At 46.6% G+C, this 19,781-nt stretch overlaps 1 protein-coding gene across 1 annotated transcript in view; it reads right to left on the reverse strand.

The window, feature by feature from the left end:
- Positions 1–19,781, reverse strand: part of LOC144604274 (netrin-3-like) — a 111,748-nt gene that overhangs the window by 87,955 nt on the left and 4,012 nt on the right. The window contains exon 2 of the mRNA XM_078418514.1: positions 18,447–19,386. Within this exon, the coding sequence (XP_078274640.1) occupies positions 18,447–19,371 (925 nt within the window). The 5' untranslated portion in view covers positions 19,372–19,386. The remainder of the gene's footprint in view (positions 1–18,446; positions 19,387–19,781) is intronic.

Consider the following 19,781-nt stretch of genomic DNA (forward strand, 5'->3'; position numbering starts at 1 on the left):
CCATCTCCCACTGATTTTTTTCCCTGTCCACTGGCCTCATTCATCTCCATCCAGACAGATGGGCCAGGCAAGCTTCTCAGAAGTGGCATCAAAACCATAAGTGTCGGTCTCACTCAGTAGCTATCACTGACAAACCCCCGCCTCTCTGCAACTTGAAAACTGCTTGTTTTTCACTTTTCCCACTTCCGATAAAAGGCCAATGACTTGAAACATCAATTCTGCTTCACTTTCCGCAGATGCTGTCTGACCCAATTGCCTCAGCAGTAACTCCGTCGAGTTACTCCAGCCGACACAAGGAACTGGCTTACAAATAAAACCACAAAGTGGTGAGTAACTTAGCGAGTCAGGCAGCATCTCTGGAGAATATGGATAGACAATGTTTTGGGTCAGGACCCTTCTTCACATTGACTAAGCTGAAAGAGGAGGGGAACAACATAGCCTGATAGGTGGACACAGGTGAGGATGGTTTTGAAAGGCAGATGGTTGGTCAGAGGCCAAAGATAAAAGACAAAAGGTGTGAGATACGGATAGAAAAGGTGAGAAATTGTGAAGCCAGAGGAAGGAGTATAGGTGGAAGGGGAGAAATTGATGCGAGTCCAAGTGGGGCACAGGGACTTGAGTAGCACTCTGAGTTCTATGCAAGATTCCAGCACCTGCAGTTCCTTATGTTTGCCTGCAGTATTTTATGTTTTAACTGCAGGCGTTTATTTAACTTCAGCGGAAGGTAATTTTGTTATAATTCATTATAAAGCACGTCATTAACCTTCATCAATTAAAATGAGACAGTCAAGATGGATTTAGAACATTTTCATAACATACAGAACAGGATTGCACAGACCGTTTGTCCCATAATGCTAATCTAACTAATCTAGTCTGCCTGCACGTGATCCATATCCCTCCATTCCCTGCCTATTAATGTGCTGTAAATGCTGCTTGCACATTACTATTGGATCGGCTTCCACCACTTTTCGTGGCACTTAATGCTCTGTGTGTAAAAAAAAAAACTTGCCTCATAAGCCTTGTAAATTTAATAGGGAAAGTCATGCCCTATTCCATTTGTCTGAAGAAGGGTACCAACCCAAAATGTCATGACTATTTCTCTCCACAGATGCTGCCTGACCCATTGAGTTCCTCCAACACTTTTTATTCTCAAGACTCCAGTTCTTCGTGTCTCCTACGTGTCAGCTGCAAGTTGCCAGCTATTTGCTCATTGGGTTGTCAGTTCAGCTGACAGCAGTCTCCTGTCACCTATCAATCACAAGCTTTCACAGAGATGACTGGCTGATGACCAGAAAGAGAATGCGGTGGTACCTCCTCACTTACCCTCTGACGTAACCACAGCAGCGGCAAAAATTATCCAACATAATTATCCCCAGATCTTCGGCAGATATCAGTGCTGGAGGAGGTGGAGGTTTACTTAATGAAACAAAGCAGCTTGAGCAGTCCCAAGTTCTACATTTCTGTGTGAGCGGGGTTTGAGAGGGGTTTGAATTGTGCTTTGAACAACACTGGCTCAGTGTGAACAAGGGGGTTGTGCCAGGTGCCACTGACTGATGAATCTAGCCCAACTCACAATAACATTCAAGACCTTGAATTGAAACTCTGAAGCAGTAACACAATAGTAATCTGAGCAGCTGCAGAAGTCATTAACAACCACCGCTTCCTTTCAATCTGCCCTCTGTCTCAGAACAATTGGTAAAAAAAATGAAAAATAAGGCTACTTTGAAAGTGGGTGTAATAGGTTGTCTGAACAGTAAGAATTCTGATCAAGCACGGTGTTTATGGACATACAGCGTTTTTTTCAAGAACTGCATGGAAATGTGTATTCCCTTGTGGCATGGAGCAATGGTCAATGTCTGGCACTGTCCTCACTCAGAAAACAGTCAAGGTTTGGGGGATTGTGCTGGAGGGTGGCAGGGAGGGAGAAGGAATTGAAATCATAAAATAGCACAAACAAAATTCCCAAAACTCTGAGGCAGGACATCAATGCCAAAAATGAGGCCCCAATCATTTGTTTAATGTCTGCGTAAAGCAGGAATAGATGACGATGCCTTAGTCAAAAAATGTGCATCATAAGACCAGTGCTTTTTCGTACAAAGAAAGGTGCCGGGATGCATGATTAATAAGCATACGTGTCACTTGACTGGAAAACGGAATAATAATATTGAACTTTTTAGAGGTATCACAAAAAAAGCACAGCGCATTGAGGTGGTCAGAGTGAAGGGCAAGGCTGGCAGCCGTAGGGAACTCTGGTTTAGGATATCGAGGATCAGACAGGATCAGTATGTTTTTACATACTTGGCTAATAAATTAATTACAATTACAATTTCAAGGTGAAAAGCCAGTCTTTTTGCGACGGCAAGGTAGTCCAAAACTAGAAGGTATGGGTTTGAGATGAGCAGAGAAAGATTTTAAATGGACCTAAGTAGCAACATTTTCACAGAGGGAGGTGTGTACATGGAACAAGCTGCCAAAGGTAGTGGTAGAGATGGGTACAACTACATCATTTACAAGACTCTTACACAGTTACATTGATAGGAAAGGTTTGAACACATAGCAGCAAGGCACAGCCACAAGGGACTAGCTCAGTTAGGCAATCTGGTCAGCATAAATGAGTTGGATTAAAGGGCCTGTTTCTGTGCTGTATAGCTCTATGACTGTGATTCTAGGATTCTGGACAGGAAAAAGAATAAGTTAGATGTTAGCTAAAGCAGTCAGGATCAAGCAAAGACCTTGAAGGGTATAAATGATGTACCAATACACTTAAGAGGATGATCAGGAGGGCAAAAAAAGAACACGAGATAACTTTGGCAGATAAGGTGAAGGAGAATCAAAAGGGATTCTAGGTATAGTAAGGGCAAAAGGGTAACTAGGGAGGAATAGGACTCCTTAGGAAGCAACATGGATGGCTATGTGTCGGGCCAGAGGATAGTGGTGAGGTTTCATGAAAGAGTGACAAAGGTAGACAGGGTTTTGAAGAACATGTTTGGCACACTTCATTGATTAGGCACTGAATACAAGCATTGGGATGTCATGGTACAGCTGTACAATTCATTGGCAAGACCACACTTGGTGTATTGTGTACAATGCAGGTCGCCAACCTATCGGGAAGTTGTCATTAAGCTGAAAAGGGTCCATTCAGCTGGAAAGGGTGCAGAAAAGATTCACCAGGATGCTACTGGGAATGGGCTTAAGTTATAGGGAGAGGTTGAAAAAGCTGGGGATTTTTTTCCCCAGGAGCACAGGAGACTTAGATGTTATCTTGCAGAAGTATATAGGGGGGCATAGATGAAGTGAACACAGTCTCTTTTCCCCTAGGTAGGGAAATCAAAACCATAGGGAAAAGACTTAAGAGGAATGGAGAAAAATTTAAAGGGGAGCTGATGGGCAACTTTTTCACACGGAAGGGGGATGAAACGAGTTGTCAGAATTAGTGGTAGAGGCGGATACTACTATATCATGTTAAACACATTTGGACAGGTGCAAGGACAAAAAATATTTTGAGGGATACAGGAGGCATCTTGTTGGCATGCTTTCATGCTGTCTAATTCCATGACTTTATGGTGAATGAGATGAGATGCGTTCATTCAAGGCCTCACCTACATCCTTTGGTTCCTAGCACGAATTGTCACCTTTGTCCTTAAGTGGCCTTACTTTTTTTTACATCCTCTCTCTCGCCTTTTCTATACTGAAAATGCTTTGGGGTATTCTTTAATCCCGTTCGCTAATGGTACTTTGTGATCCTTTTTTTACCATCCTAATTTCTTTTTAAATACACCCTTTTTTCTCCTCACATGTTGAAGATAAACATTCTTCCTGGCTCATGGACCACAATCAGTGAGATTTGGTGACAAAACATCCTCCAGGATCATTCTCTAAACCAGTGCCGAGGTTGCATTGTCAGCCCCAAACTACATTATATATACACTCAACACCCTGCAGCCAAATTCTGCTCCAGCTCCATTTACAAGTTTAAAGATGGCACCACTGTAGTGGACTGAAATTTGAACAATGGTGATCTGGAGTGCAAGAAGGAGGTAGAGAGCTTAGTAGCACCGTGTCAAGATAGCTCTTAAAGATAGCGAGGTCAGGGGGTATGGGGAGAAGGCAGGAGCGGGGTACTGATTGTGAATGATCAGCCATGATCACATTGAATGGTGGTGCTGGCTCGAAGGGCGAATGGCCTACTCCTGCACCTATTGTCTATTGTCAATTGTCTATTTCATTCTCTCCCTCATTACCAGCAAGAGGAAGGAGCTAGTTTATTGACTCCTGGAAGTGTGGTGGTGTACACACCCCAGGCAGCATCAACAGCGCTGAAGTAGAGATGGTCGAGAGTTAATATCACCAACAATTTGTTCTACCCCAACCACATTGAAGCTGGCCAAGAAAACACACCTCGCCTTCTGCTTCATCAGAAAGCAAAAGAAATCCGACATGTCTCCAACGACCTTTAACAACTTTTACGGATTTTTTTAAAATTGCAGTTGGGAAAGAGTTACTCAACGTAATACATCCACAGCTCTAGAAGAACATATCCAGGCACTTTGGAAACATGGCGAGGATTCCTGACGCCACTACTAATGCGCACTATGTTCTCACACCCTGAAAACAAACTCCAGCTCTCTTCCAATACCATGACCAACTACTTTAAATCTAGTTTTTGAACCTCAATTCTATTTAGGTTCCATGTAATTTTGTAGAGTTAGATTCATAGGATCAGTTCCTGTGGACTGGAGGGTGGCCATGTAACCCCACTTTTTAAGAAAGGAGGGAGAGAAAACACAGGGAATTATAGACCAGTTAGACTTACATCAGTAGTGGGGAAGGTGCTTGAGTCGATTATTAAAGATGTAATAGCAGCACATTTGGAAAGCAGTAACAGGATCGGTCACAGTCAGCATGAATTTATGAACCGGAAATCATGCTTGACTAATCTTCTGGATTTTTTGAGGATTTAACAAGTAGAATGGATATGGGAGAGTGGTGTATCTGGACGCTCAAAAAGCCTTTGACAAGATCCCACACAAGAGATTAGTGTGCAAAATTAGAGCACATGGTATTGGGGGTAGGGAATTGACATGGATAGAGAACTGGTTGGAAGACAGGAAGCAAAGAGTAGGAATTAACAGGTCCTTTTCAGAATGGCAGGCAGTGACTAGTGGGGTGCCGCAAGGCTCACTGCTGAGACCCCAGTTATTTACAATATATATTAATGATTCAGACGAGGGAATAAAATGTAATATCTCCAAGTTTGCGGATGACACAAAGCTGGGTGGCAGTGTGAGCTGCAAGGATGCTATGAGGCTGCAGGGTGACTTGGATAGGTTGGGTGAGTGGGCAGATGCATGGCAGATGCAGTATAATGTGGATAAATGAGAAGTTACTGTAGATTAGTGTAATGGTGTCTTTGGATCATTATCCAGGCGTAAGGCTTCTGTTATTATACGGTCAGCACAACAGTTACCCACTTTGGTGGCAAGAACAGGAAGGTAGATTATTATCTGAATGGTGTCAGATTTGAAAAAGAGGAGTTTCAACGAGACCTGGGTGTCCCTGTACATCAGTCACTGAAAGTATGTATGCTGGTACAGCAGGCAGCAAAGAAAGCTAATGGCTTGTTGGCCTTCATTGCGAGAGGATTTGAGTTTAGGAGCAAGGAGGTCCTACTGCAGTTGTACAGGGCCCTGGTGAGACCACACCTGGAGTATTGCGTGCAGTTTTAGTCTCCTAATTTGAGAATTCTTGCTGTTGGGGGAGTGCAGCGTAGGTTCACCAAGTTAATTCCCGGGATGGCGGGACTGACACATGAGGAAAGAATGGATCGATTGGGCTTATATTCACTGGAACTTAGAAGGACGAGAGGGGGCTTATAGAGACATATAAAATTCTTAAGGGATTGGACAGGCTAGATGCAGGAAAAATGTTCCCGATGTTGGGGGAGTCCAGAACCAGGCGTCACAGTTTAAGAATAAGGAGTAGGCCATTTAGGACTGAGATGAGGAAAAACCTTTTTAACCTAGAGAGTTGGGAATCTGTGGAATTCTCTGCCACAGAAGAGTGGATATTTTCAAGAGAGAGTTAGATTTAGCTATTACAGCCAACGGAATCAAGAGATATGGGGGGAAAAAGCAGGAATGGGGTACTGATTTTGGGTGATCAGCCATGATCATATTGAATGGCAGTGCTGGCTCGAAGGGCTAAATGGCCTAGTCCTGCACCTATTTTCTATGTTTCTAGAGGCCTTAGAGTCCATCTTTCCATGCTGAAAAAGATGCCAATCAAAGCTGACCCCCATTTGTCCATATCCCTCTAAATATTTCCTATCCTAACTCAATTAAGTTGCTCCTCAGCCTGCTCTGTTCCAAAGAAACCAACTGCCTCCTATCCAAACATTCCCCATAGCCCAGATCTTCCAGACCTAGCAATTTCTTCATATATCCCATCTGCGTAACAAAGTAGATAATGCAATTGTTTCTTGGATCATTCTCGATCTGCACCATTTCACTCACCCACTTAATCTATCCAGGCCCTTTGTGTGCCACTCACAACTTACTTCTTCTCCAAAGTTTGCATCAGCAGCAAATATTGATCCTCTGCATTCAGTCCATTTATTTAGGTCATTTGTAATGGTCTGTAAATAGTTTAGCCCAAGCACGTAATGTATGACACCCTACTAGTCACTGATTACCAACCTGAAAAATGTATCTTCACTTTGTCTTCACTCAGTCTGTAACCAGTCTCTGCCTGTGCTGATCTTAAGTGGATGAACAGGCTGGAGGACTTCTATATTCCTAGGCAAAACTGCTGTGGTAGCAGGTTGCAAGTGGCATAGAGAGGGTAATACATCCCTGGAAGATTGCTTTGTGTCAGACATATTTCATTGGCAACTTGTGCTCTCAGCTGCCACTTGCCTTTAATACAATTTACATACAAACCAGGAATCAGGGAAACAGTGTCTATAACCTGTCATGAGTCTCTGTCTGATGTGAACTCAGCCATACATTGTGCGAAGCCCTAATCCATCTATTCTCTTCATTTACTGGAGGGTATTGTGACTGACGCTCTTCACCACAAAAGTATCTTCAAATAAATATTCTAAAACCATGACCCCTTGACTCCAACTTTCTAAACCTACTTCAATGGATCTTGAGGATGTGTTCGATGACTTCACTGACAGTAGAGGAGCTGCCCCTGCGACAATGTGGCCCAGCAAAGCCTCAAAGACTTCATTCACTCTCTGTCACCATTTTGTTAGCTGGATTCACATTATAGCTCCAGATTGGGTCTTAGTCAGTCTCACTAGAGCCACAGATGGTAAACCAAATCCAGTCAAGTTCATGGATAAGTTTATTTGCAGTTGGTGTTGTCATCCAAAGACCAACCATAGTTGAGCATTGAGCTTAAAATTAACCTGTTTTCTCCTTCTCCGTTCTGACAAAGGTCTTCAACATGAAATGTTCACTCTAGTTCTCCTTCACAGATGCTGCTTGACCTAGATTTTTCTGTTTATGTTTTAGATTTCCAGCATCTGTAGTTTTTGATTGTGTATTCAATAGACAATAGACAATAGGTGCAGGAGGAGGCCATTCGGCCCTTCGAGCCAGCACCGCCATTCAATGTGATCATGGCTGATCATTCTCAATCAGTACCCCGTTCCTGCCTTCCCATACCCTGACTCCGCTATCCTTAAGAGTTCTATCCAGCTCTCTCTTGAAAGCATCCAACGAACTGGCCTCCACTGCCTTCTGATGCAGAGAATTCCACACCTTCACCACTCTCTGACTGAAAAAGTTCTTCCTCATCTCCGTTCTAAATGGCCTACCCCTTATTCTTAAACTGTGGCCCCTTGTTCTGGACTCCCCCAACATTGGGAACATGTTTCCTGCCTCTAATGTGTCCAATCCCCTAATTATCTTATATGTTTCAATAAGATCCCCCCTCATCCTTCTAAATTCCAGTGTATACAAGCCCAATCGCTCCAGCCTTTCAACATACGACAGTCCCGCCATTCCGGGAATTAACCTAGTTAATTAATTAATTAACCTAATTAACCTACGCTGCACGCCCTCAATAGCAAGAATATCCTTCCTCAAATTTGGAGACCAAAACTGCACACAGTACTCCAGGTGCGGTCTCACCAGTGCCCGGTACAACTGTAGAAGGACCTCTTTGCTCCTATACGCAACTCCTCTTGTTATGAAGGCCAACATTCCATTGGCTTTCTTCACTGCCTGCTGTACCTGCATGCTTCCTTTCAGTGATTGATGCACTAAGACACCCAGATCACGTTGTACGTCCCCTTTTCCTAACTTGACACCATTCAAATAATAATCTGCCTTCCTATTCTTACTTCCAAAGTGAATAACCTCACACTTATCTACATTAAACTGCATCTGCCATGTATCCACCCACTCACACAACCTGTCCAAGTCACCCTGCAGCCTTATTGCATCTTCCTCACAATTCACACTACCCCCCAGCTTAGTATCATCTGCAAATTTGCTAATGGTACTTTTAATCCCTTCATCTAAGTCATTAATGTATATCGTAAATAGCTGGGGTCCCAGCACCGAACCTTGCGGTACCCCACTGGTCACTGCCTGCCATTCCGAAAGGGACCCATTTATCCCCACTCTTTGCTTTCTGTCTGTCAACCAATTTTCTATCCATGTCAGTACCCTACCCCCAATACCATGTGCTCTAATTTTGCCCACTAATCTCCTATGTGGGACCTTGTCGAAGGCAGAGAATTCCACAGATTCACAACTCTGACTGAAAAAGTTTTTCCTCATCTCAGTTCTAAATGGCCTACCCCTTATTCTTAAACTGTGGCCCCTTGTTCTGGACTCCCCCAACATTGGGAACACGTTTCCTGCCTCTAACATGTCCAACCCCTTAATAATCTTATACGTTTCGATAAGATCTCCTCTCATCCTTCTAAATTCCAGTGTATACAAGCCTAGTCGCTCCAGTCTTTCAACATATGATAGTCCCGCCATTCCAGGAATTAACCTAATAAACCTACGCTGCACGCCCTCAATAGCAAGAATATCCTTCCTCAAATTTGGAGTCCAAAACTGCACACAGTACTCCAGGTGCAGTCTCACTAGGGCACTGTACAACTGCAGAAGGACCTCTTTGCTCCTATACTCAACTCCTCGTGTTATGAAGGCCAACACGGCCTTCACTGCCTGCTATACCTGCATGCTTCCTTTCAGTGACTGATGCACTAGGACACCCAGATCTCTTTGTACATCCCCTTATCCTAACTTGACACCATTCAGATAATACTCTGCCTTCCTATTCTTACCACCGAAGTGGATAACCTCACACTTATCCACATTAAACTGCATCTGCCATGCATCCGCCCACTCACACAACCTGTCCAAGTCACCCTGCAACCTCATAGCATCTTCCTCACAGTTCACACTACTACCCAGCTTTGTATCATCTGCAAATTTGCTAATGGTACTTTTAATCCCTTCATCCAAGTCATTAATGTATATTGTAAATAGCTGCGGTCCCAGCACCGAGCCTTGCGGTACCCCACTAGTTACTGCCTGCCATTCTGAAAGGGACCCTTGTGTTTTTGCGCTATCCAATTCTACTGTTATGTTGGGAAAGGCAAATTACAACATAGAGTCCTACAGCACAGAAAGAGGCCCTTCGGCCCATTGTGTCCGCGCCGCCCGTTACCAAACAGTCTAATTTTAATCCCATTTTCCCACATTTGGACCGTAGCCCTGAATGTTGTAACATTTCAAGTGCCCATCCAAATGCCTCTTAAACGTTGTGAGTGTTCCCGCCTCCACCACCACCCCAGGCAGTGAGTTCCAGACTCCAACCACCCTCTGATACAACAGTATTAGGCAATCCTTTAAAGGCTAGCTGGTTAGAGTTCAAGATCAATGATATAGATAGCAAGGTTCGACCTGTGAGGACGAATGATACGGATGACAAGGTTCAGGAAAGTTGAATGACAGGAGAAGACAGGGAATTTTTCACACAAATAAAGGAACAAGGTTTAGGAAGCTAAAATTAGACAGGGCTCTTGAGGAATAGAAGGAAAACAGGAAAGTACTAAAATAGAATTAGGGTGCTAAAAGAGACCATGAAATTTGCAAGTATGATTAAGGAGAATCCCAAGGTATTTCATGTATATTGAAAGTGAGGTGGCTCATGACTACAAGGATCCACTCACCAATAAAGGCAACAAATTATACCGGAAGCCGAAAGTAGGTGAGGTTCTAAACTAATACTTCACATTGGTATTCACTAAGAAGGATATGGATGACGATTAGATAAGGGAGGGGATGTGTCGATATTCTAGGGCGTGTTGGTATTGGATGTATTGCAAAACATTAAGGTGAGTGTCCCCAGAATCTGATAGAATCTATCCCATGAAACTGCGGAAGGGAAGAGAAGAGATTGCTGGATTTTTGACAGAAAACTTTATATCCTATTTAGCCACAACCAAGGCCCCAGAGTATGGGGAATAGACAAAAGATGTTTCTATGTTTAAGAAGGGCCACAGTGTTAATCCAGGAAATAATAGGGCAATGAGGCTCAGGTCAATGGTAGGGAAATTATTGCAAATGATTCTTGAAGATAGGATCCATACTTCTGGAAGAGTGTGATTTTATTAAGGACAGTCAGCACAGCTTTGTATGTGGGAGATCCTGTCTCACAAATTTGATTCAGGAGATGACAAAGATGAGGCCAGTGGAGTCATTGAACTATGCAGCATGAAAACAAGCCCTTCGGCCCAACTTGTCCATGCTGACCAAGTTGCTTAACTGAACTAGTCCCATTTGCCTGCACCTGGTCCATATTCCTCCAAACCTTTCCTTTCCGTATACCTGTCTAAGTATCTTTTTAAAGTCGTAACGATACCTGCTTCTATAACTTCCTCTGGCAGCTCACTCCATGTCTGCACCACCCTCTGGACTTTAGTACAGCATTTGACAAGGTATGTCATGATACACTAGTCCAAAAGTCATACGAGATCCACGATGAGGCAAGATGGCGGCGCGCACGGACGCAGCGGCTCACAGCTCTCCCTTTCGGTGCGTTTTATGTGTGTTATCTGTGTTATGTCTGTTAGTCAATTTTAGTCATGCAAACCAGGCAAATCAGGCAAATCCTACCTACAACCGAAAGGATCTTCTGATCATAGGATTCCAGTGCAATCGGGACCTTGTGCGCGAATTTCCACACCCGCGAAATATACCGGAAGAGATAGCCAGGACACCGGGCGCTCCGTGGATAGTTGTCGGCGCGAACAGTCGTCGCAGGCGGAGGAGAAACAGGAAGCAAAAGCGAGGATGCCGGTCCGGTATACTTGCCAAGCTAAAGAGACAGCCACACAAACCACCACTACCCAGCATGTTTCTCACCAACGCCAGATCCATCATCAACAAAATGGACGAACTAAAACTACAGATATCAGCAAACAAACTCGTGGAGGACTGTTGCATTCTCTTAGTAACAGAGACATGGCTTCATCCACTTATCCCAGACGGAGCCATTGAGCTAGCCGGGCGTACAGCGTTTCGTTGGGACAGAAACATCGACTCCGGTAAGAGCAAGGAGGGGGGGGGTTATGCATTTACGTGCACAACAACTGGTGCACTAACATCCAAATCATAGATAGCCACTGTTCTCCTGATCTGGAGTCCCTAACAGTTAAATGCAGGCCTTTTTACCTTCCTCGCGAATTTACAGGGGTTATAGTAACAGCAGTCTACATCCCACCGAATGCTAACGCTAGCACAGCTTTAGGCTACCTGCTCGGTGCAATAAACTCACAACAGAGCACATATCCAGAAGCAGCCCACATCATAGCCGGGGACTTCAATCATGCAGACCTAAAGTCAGTTCTCCCGAAACTTGAACAACACATAAGATGTGCTACCAGGGGGAAAAACACACTAGACAAGGTTTACTCAAATATTAAGAAGGGTTTCAGGTCAGCACCACTACCACACCTGGGGCAGTCAGATCACCTGTCCATATTCCTAACTCCAGCATACACCCCACTCAGGAGGAAAGCTCCAGTCACCATAAAGACTGTTAAGACATGGACTGAAGGAGCATCCTCGCAGCTGCAGGATTGCTTCGAAAGGACCAACTGGGATATTTTTGAGGATCAGGACTTGGAGGAGTACACATCAACTGTACTTTGCTACATCCAAAACTGTGTTGACAATGTCACCGTCAACAAACGCATCCGGTTGTATCCCAATCAGAAACCCTGGATGACAAAGGATGTCAGGTCTCTCCTCAAGGACCGTAACACCGCCTTCAGGTCTAGTGATAGAGCTCTATACAGTGCTGCTAGAACCAACCTGAAGAGAGGCATCAAGGATGCCAAAGCGTCCTACAAGAGGAAGATTGAGGACCACTTTACCAACAATGACCCATGGCGGGTATGGCAAGGCATCCAGCACATCACCAACTACAAGACCAGCAACCGCACGACTGCCGACGGCGACGCCTCGCTGGCAGAGGAACTTAACTGTTTCTTTGCTCGTTTCGAGGTGAAAGCTACAGTGGCAGACATAACACCCTCTCCAGCACCTGACAGCAACACCTTCACTGTGCAGGAGTATGATGTTAAGCGCGTGCTCAGAGCAGTGAATCCCAGGAAAGCTGCAGGCCCCGATGGTGTGCCGGGCAGAGTGCTGAGGGAATGTGCAGACCAATTATCTGAGGTCTTCACAAAATTCTTCAACCTGTCCCTTTTAAAATCCACCATCCCTCCCTGCCTGAAGTCCGCCACAATCATCCCACTGCCGAAAAAGTCTGTCATCAGCGGTCTTAACGACTACCGTCCGGTAGCACTCACACCGGTCATCACAAAGTGCTTCGAGAGACTGGTCCTGCAGCACATCAAAGCCAGCCTCCCACCCACCTTCGACCCACACCAGTTTGCCTACAGAGCAAATAGGTCTACAGGTGATGCCATCGACACTGCTCTTCACACTGCACTGACCCACCTTGAACACCAGGGGAGCTATGTGAGGATGCTCTTCCTCGACTTCAGCTCTGCCTTTAACACGGTCATCCCGAGCAGACTGGTCACCAAACTTTCCGACCTTGGATTTTCCCAAACCATCTGCCAATGGATCAAGGACTTCCTGACCAACCGCCCCCAGACCGTCAAAATAGGCCCTCACCTCTCCTCCACCATTACACTGAGCACCGGCTCACCACAGGGCTGTGTGTTGAGCCCCATCCTTTACTCCCTCTACACTCACGACTGCGCCCCCACCCATCCCACCAACACCATCATCAAGTTCGCGGATAACACGACTGTGGTTGGACTCATCTCAGGAGGAGATGAGACAGCCTATAGGGATGAAATCCAAAGGCTGGCAGCATGGTGTTCAGTGAACAATCTGGTCCTGAACTCCTCCAAAACAAAGGAACTTATAATTGACTTTAGAAAAACCAGTGTAGAATACGACCCACTCTACATCAATGGGGTCTGTGTGGAAAGGGTACCCGCTTTCAGGTTCCTGGGTACGCACATCGCAGAGGATCTTACCTGGTCTACCAACACCATCACCACAGTAAAGAAGGCACAGCAGAGACTCCACTTCCTGAGGATCCTCAGGAAAACCAACCTGCAGGAGAAGCTCATGTTGTCCTTCTATCGCTGCTCCATCGAGAGTGTGCTGGCATACTGTATAACCACATGGTATGCCAGCTGCTCAGAAAAGGACAGGAAGGCCCTTCAGAGGGTCATCACGACGGCCCAGAAGATCATCGGCTGCTCACTGCCCTCCCTGGAGCACCTGTTCAGCCTACGCTGCCTCAGTAGAGCAGGCAAAATAATAAAAGATCCATCCCACCCCGGCCACCGTCTGTTTGTTCATCTGCCCTCTGGTTGACGTTTCAGGTCGATCAAATCCCGAACAAACAGACTTAAGAACAGTTTTTACCCCAAGGCCATACGAGAACTGAACACTACCTTTGCACTAGGCAACACCGTTAAAAAATCTTGTACTTAATATAATTGTATTTATGTATTTATTTGTTTTTGCATTTATTGCATATATGTTTGTACGCACCGTCAGGATTGGCTATTTTTTAATTTCGTTGTACTCGTTGCAATGACAATAAATGAATATTATTATTATTATTATTATTATTATTATTATTATAAGTTGGACACAAAATTAGATTGTTTATAGAAGGCAGAGGTAGTGGTGGAGGGCTGGTTTTCTGTCTGGAAGTCTGTGACCAGTGGTATTATGCAAGGATCAGTGCTGGAACCTCTATTGTTTGTTATATGGATGATTTGGATGATTAGTAAGTTTGCAGATAACACAAAAATTGTTGCAGTTGTAAATAGAGGAAGGTTGGCAAGGATTCACTAGGATAGTAACAATAATTAATCAGAATATCAATTTTCTTAAAGTAACACTCAACCAACTTAAAGGAATAATCAACCATCTCACACAGTAACCACTCAATGACCAGTGAAATTAAGTATATTCTCAGACAATGATCAATCATCAAAAACAAAGATCAGAGTAAAACCAACAATCAGATTAATAATCGATTATCGGAATAAGAATCAAGGACCTGAACAATGATCAACGATCAGATTAATGATCACTCTGTAATAATGAGACGACACTCTTCCATCTTTGATTGTTGTTAGGAATATCAATTTCTGTTCCATGATGAAGTAATAATCGAACATCAAAAGGAAGAATCCACAATCAGTTCCAGTCAAAGATCAAAATAAGAAACATTTCCAAGTAACAGTGTATGAGAGTTTTGGGTTACCTGAAATTGTAATATTCAGCATTCATACCACTGCAGAATATGAGATGTTGTTCCTCCAGTGTGTGTTTGGCCTCACTGTAGCAATGGAGGAGGCAGAGGGCAGTCAGGTCAGAGTGGGTGGTCACAATGCTGTATCAAGCTCCTAATTACATATCATTTCAACTCCTTTTCCCATTCCCATGCTGAGCTGCCTGTCTTCAGTCTTCCCAACTGCCAGCTAGAAGAGCAATACCTTGCATTCCTGTTGCTAAGTCTACAACCCAATGGCATGAATATTGAATTTCTACAAACTTAGTATTCCTTTCCCATACCCACCAGTCCACCCAAAATCTCTTGCCCTTTTCACTTTCCCTATTCCTTCTCCCCCCCCACCCTCAGCTCCAACTGCCCATTATTCCCTCTCCCTCCACATCTAGTTCCACAAATAACCTGCCAGCTCCTGCCCCACCCTCCCCTGCACTTCTATACACCAGCCAACCTTCCTTGTCCCCTGCCTCATCCCCCACCCCTATTCTGATGCAGGTTTTGACCTGAAATATCAACACATCCCTGAGCAGCTGAGTATTTTCAGAATGTTTGATTTTAATTTCAAATCCAGTCACTTTATCCAGTGGAAAGCAGCGTTTCATCTTTTTTGCCCCAAATCTTCCCCTTTGTTCCTAGTTTTCCCTTATTTTTCCAAATTCACAGCTCTCGACCATCCCCTCACTTTCCCTCGCCCTTATCTCATATTCATCTCATCACCCTTACCCCTCCCCTTCACAACTCTATTCACTAACACCCCCTCCCCATATTTACTGACATGAGTGACGTAGATTGGAACTGAAAGGCAAATAATATTTAACATGACAAAGGGAAGGCTGGAACCACGAGAAGCCATGACCAGAACTCGGCAAACGCATTGATAATCAGTGGAATTAATGAGATTAAGGAAGTGAGAGTCAGGAGCACAGCAAATTCGGAGCCAATGCAAAGGAATGATGGAGGATTGTGTGCAGAAAGTGTGAAGACTCATGCTAAACCTCTATCAAACTCTTGAGATATTCAGCAAACTTCATCCTTTAAATACACCTTCATTAACATCTCAATGGGATGGCATCTGCCACCAGCAACACTTTAAAAATCTTCAACAACTTGCCGTGGCACAGGCCCAGTGAATGCCCCCACCCCCACCCTCAGCCCCTTTGTATTAGCGTGTGAGAGCTCACACACCCTGCCTGTGCATCACAAGCTGCTCTGACAGATTGCACCTGGTGCAGGCCAGCTGTACAAGGCCCTGGTGGGCAAGGCATTTACCAGCCACCAGTGCCTGCAGTGCTCCACGACCAGCGCTCAGCATAGAGGAACGAGATAACAAACACCCCCAGCAAGAGAATTATTTCTCATTTCACACTAAATCGAGCATCCCTTTCCTGCAAAGCATCTGATGAAAGGTGTGCAAAATGTCATGCTGAAGGTTGTAAAGAGAGCTGTTTACAAAGGAGGGAGGAAAGTGTTTCAAAGGGCCTGTCATGACCTCAATATGTTCCAAAAGCTCACAGCCAATGCCGTTTTTTTTCTGGTACTGCTCAAGGCCAGGTGGAGTGTTTAGCACAGGGACTGAGATTTGTTCTTGCCACAGAGCAAGAACAGCCTTTATTTGTATAAATTCCACATGAAACATTGCCAGGGCAGGGACAGCACAGCTTGATACTGATTAAAGCTCCTTTTACAGTGTCCCATCACACACTCTGTGGGCAGGGACTGCTTGATCACATGCTCACGATCACAAACCTGTTGACCTATGGAGATTGGACAGGCCTTTTAACCCCATCCCCCAAAAGAACAATTGGGGAAATGTTGCAAACTGTGGGTAGAGCAGCAGTGGTTGGAATCCCCGCTGGAGGAGGTGAGACCTATAGTGTAGACCACGTGGACCTCTTTGGGATTCTAGCTGAACCTGACAATGAAAAGCTGGATGATTAAATGAAAAGAGAGGATATGGAAGACAGCACTCGGCTGGAGTGTCAGACAAGACTGTGATCCATGTCCTAGTTTTGGTCATACACCAAGATTACACTTTCATGCTTTTTCTGCCAAGATTCAGAAGTAGCTCATTTATTTCTGCTGGGACAAGGGAAACATACTCATACAGAAGAAAATTATTCGGCCAACACACAGGTCTCACTACACAAGTGGAACAGACGCACAAGTCTCACTACATCTTCCCTCTTCTTTTCTCCTCATCTCTCAACATTCTGATAATAATTTGCCTTCCTGCTTTGCCACCAAAGTGGATAATATTGTATTGCATTGCGTCTGCCATGTTCAAAGGATACTGGAGCCTCTCTAGGTCCTCCTCACCGCTCACATTCAAATCCTGCTTTGTGGTGTCCATAGACTTAAGATATTACATTGAAATTCCTAAATCACCTCTTCTTTCCTCAGATGTACTGCCCAGAACTGAAAAAAACTATATTATCCCACAACTATGGACATGGCCTGGTTTAAAAACATCATCATTCCCTGCTCTCTATATTCCAGACTCCTGCCACAAAGACCAATTTTCCAGAAGCCTTTTCCAGCATCTGCACGTGTTCGAATGTTTTATATACTCAGATTTTCAAAGCATTTTTCTTCTCTACAGTTATTAGTTCTTTCTTCTTTAGAAACTATTCTTTGGCACCAAAGATGACATTGCCCTCACATGAATCTGTGTCCTACTTTCCCATTTACTCCCTCATTCTATGTCCCTGGAGTCCCCTCAATAAATGTTGAGAGACAGATCACTATTAATTTACTAACATTTTTAATAAACACCGAATATTTCAGTTTTGAACAGACCCGGAAGCTTATGAACCTCATGCAGCCAATCAGAGTGCTGCCTGCTACCCACGTTTGCTTCTACCACTCATTCCAACCTAACAACTGATCCTCTAATGAATGGCCTCAGCTCCACTTTGGCAGGTCTGTTCGAATGGAACTTCACCCAACGACAGCTGAATCCCACAAGGGCAGTGCCTGCCTGACGGGCACTCTTGGTGTCTCAACATGGTGTGACCAGTATTGGGAGACTTGTGTTGTCTCAGTGTGACCGTGTTGGGGGTCTGGTGTTGTCTCAGAGTGTTGATCAGTATGGGTGAGACTGGTACTGTCTCAGCGTGACTGTGTGGGGATGATGGTGTTGTTTCAGGGTGAGGGAACAGGGTAGAGAGGCAGCGGCCGCCCACCTGGAAATCGGCCACGGCGTACTGAAAGGTGTCATCGTCGGAGGCCCGGTGGAACTCCACGCGGACCCCAGGGTGTTGCCTTTGTGCGGGGAGGCTGGTGTTGTCGGGGGGGGGCTTAATCAGTGTGGGGAGGGTGGTGTTGTATCGGGGCGTTGATCAGGGTGGGGAGGGTGGTGTTGTCTCAGGGTGAGGGAACACTGTAGGGAGGCTGATGTTTTCTCAGGTGGGGAGGGTTGTGTTGTCTCGGGGGCGTTGATCAGTGTAGGGAGAGTGGTGTTGGCTCAGGGTGTTGTCTCGGTATGGGGAGGCTGGCATCCCGGGGTGTCGATCATTGTGGGTAGAGTGGTGATGTCTCAGGCATTGATCAGTGTAGGGAGGCTGGTGTTGCCTCGAGGCATTGATCAGTGTTCATCCCGCCCCGACCACTGCACTCACCGAGGCACTCGTTGGGTTCGCGAGCAGTCGCCCTCTGCCAGGGCCGGTCGTAGTGGAAGGGTTTGCAGCGGTCGCAGTCTGCTCCGGCCGTGTGGTGCCTGCAGTCACACACCAGCCGGCCCTCCTTGTCCTTCAGGCAGCGCGACGCGTGCCCGTTGCAGCGGCAGCGGCCGCCCACCTGGAAGTCGGCCACGGCGTACTGAAAGGTGTCGTCGTCGGCGCCGGCGCCGGAGGCCCGGTGGAACTCCACGCGGATGTCGGTGGCCGTCACCCAGTCCTGCAGCACCGGGCTGCTGTCGAAGTCCTGGGCCGAGGGCCGGCCGTCCAACGTGCTGAAGGCCACCAGGCCGCCGGGCAGCGGCTGAGGGGCGGCCAGGGCGTCGGAACACAAGGCCTCCTGCTCGTTCTGCTTGGTGACGGTGGCGCCGGCGGCCGTGTGGTAGAGGCGGCGGCACTGCGACGAGTAGAACTGCAGCGGCACCCATGTGCGGCCGTAGTCCATGGACTTGAGGATGGCCATGGAGTCCGGGCGCGCCGAGCAAAAGTGTAGGCTCACGTAGGTCACCTCGAACTTCTTGTGCAGCGCCAGGCTGAGCGACACGTTGTGCGCCGCCCGCCCCACCTCGGCCGAGCGCCAGCAGCTGAGGTTGTGCGCGTTGTGCGGGTCGGTGAGGAAGGTGGCGGGGTGTGCGTCACACGCGCGGCACAGACGGCGCGCCCCCGCCGGGCACACGCTGCCGAGGGGCGCGCCGCACGAGCTCGACACCCGCACCTCGCGCCCGAAGCCCGCGTTGACGAAGTCGGGCACACAGCGCCGCGGCTGGCCGGCGTTGTCATAGCAGGGGTCGGGGGGGCTGAGCTGGGCCGCGAACACGCCCAGGGCCCAGGCCAACAACAACAGCAGCACGTTGTCCACCCGCACCATCCTCGCTCCCGGGACCTGTGGGCGAGAGCAGACCGTCAGCACCGTACCCGGGGTAAGAGGGCGGGCCAGGCCTAGCACCACCCGGGGTTGGCCGACCGTGAGCACCGGCACGCCAGGGGCAGGGCCGGGCTGGGGAACACATTCGGTTGCCGCACTCTGTCGTCGAGTCGAGCTCTGAGCGGACGCGACAACGGTGTGAAAAGCGAATAGAAGTACGAATAGACTCGCCCGCTGCCGTCGGACGAAGGAGGACACTCGCCCCACGGAGAGGTCGGCGCGGAGCGAGTGGTGGAGGCGAGGTTGGTTGGGGCCTCGAGGACCGGCTGAGGCGGATGGGCAACGCCGCCGAGAACTAGGGGAGAGGGAGGAGGGGGGACGAAGGAATGGGTACTTTTTGTTGTAACTTTGTC

This window comes from Rhinoraja longicauda, chromosome 21 (assembly GCF_053455715.1).
Source record: "Rhinoraja longicauda isolate Sanriku21f chromosome 21, sRhiLon1.1, whole genome shotgun sequence".
Taxonomy (NCBI): Eukaryota; Metazoa; Chordata; class Chondrichthyes; order Rajiformes; family Arhynchobatidae; genus Rhinoraja; species Rhinoraja longicauda.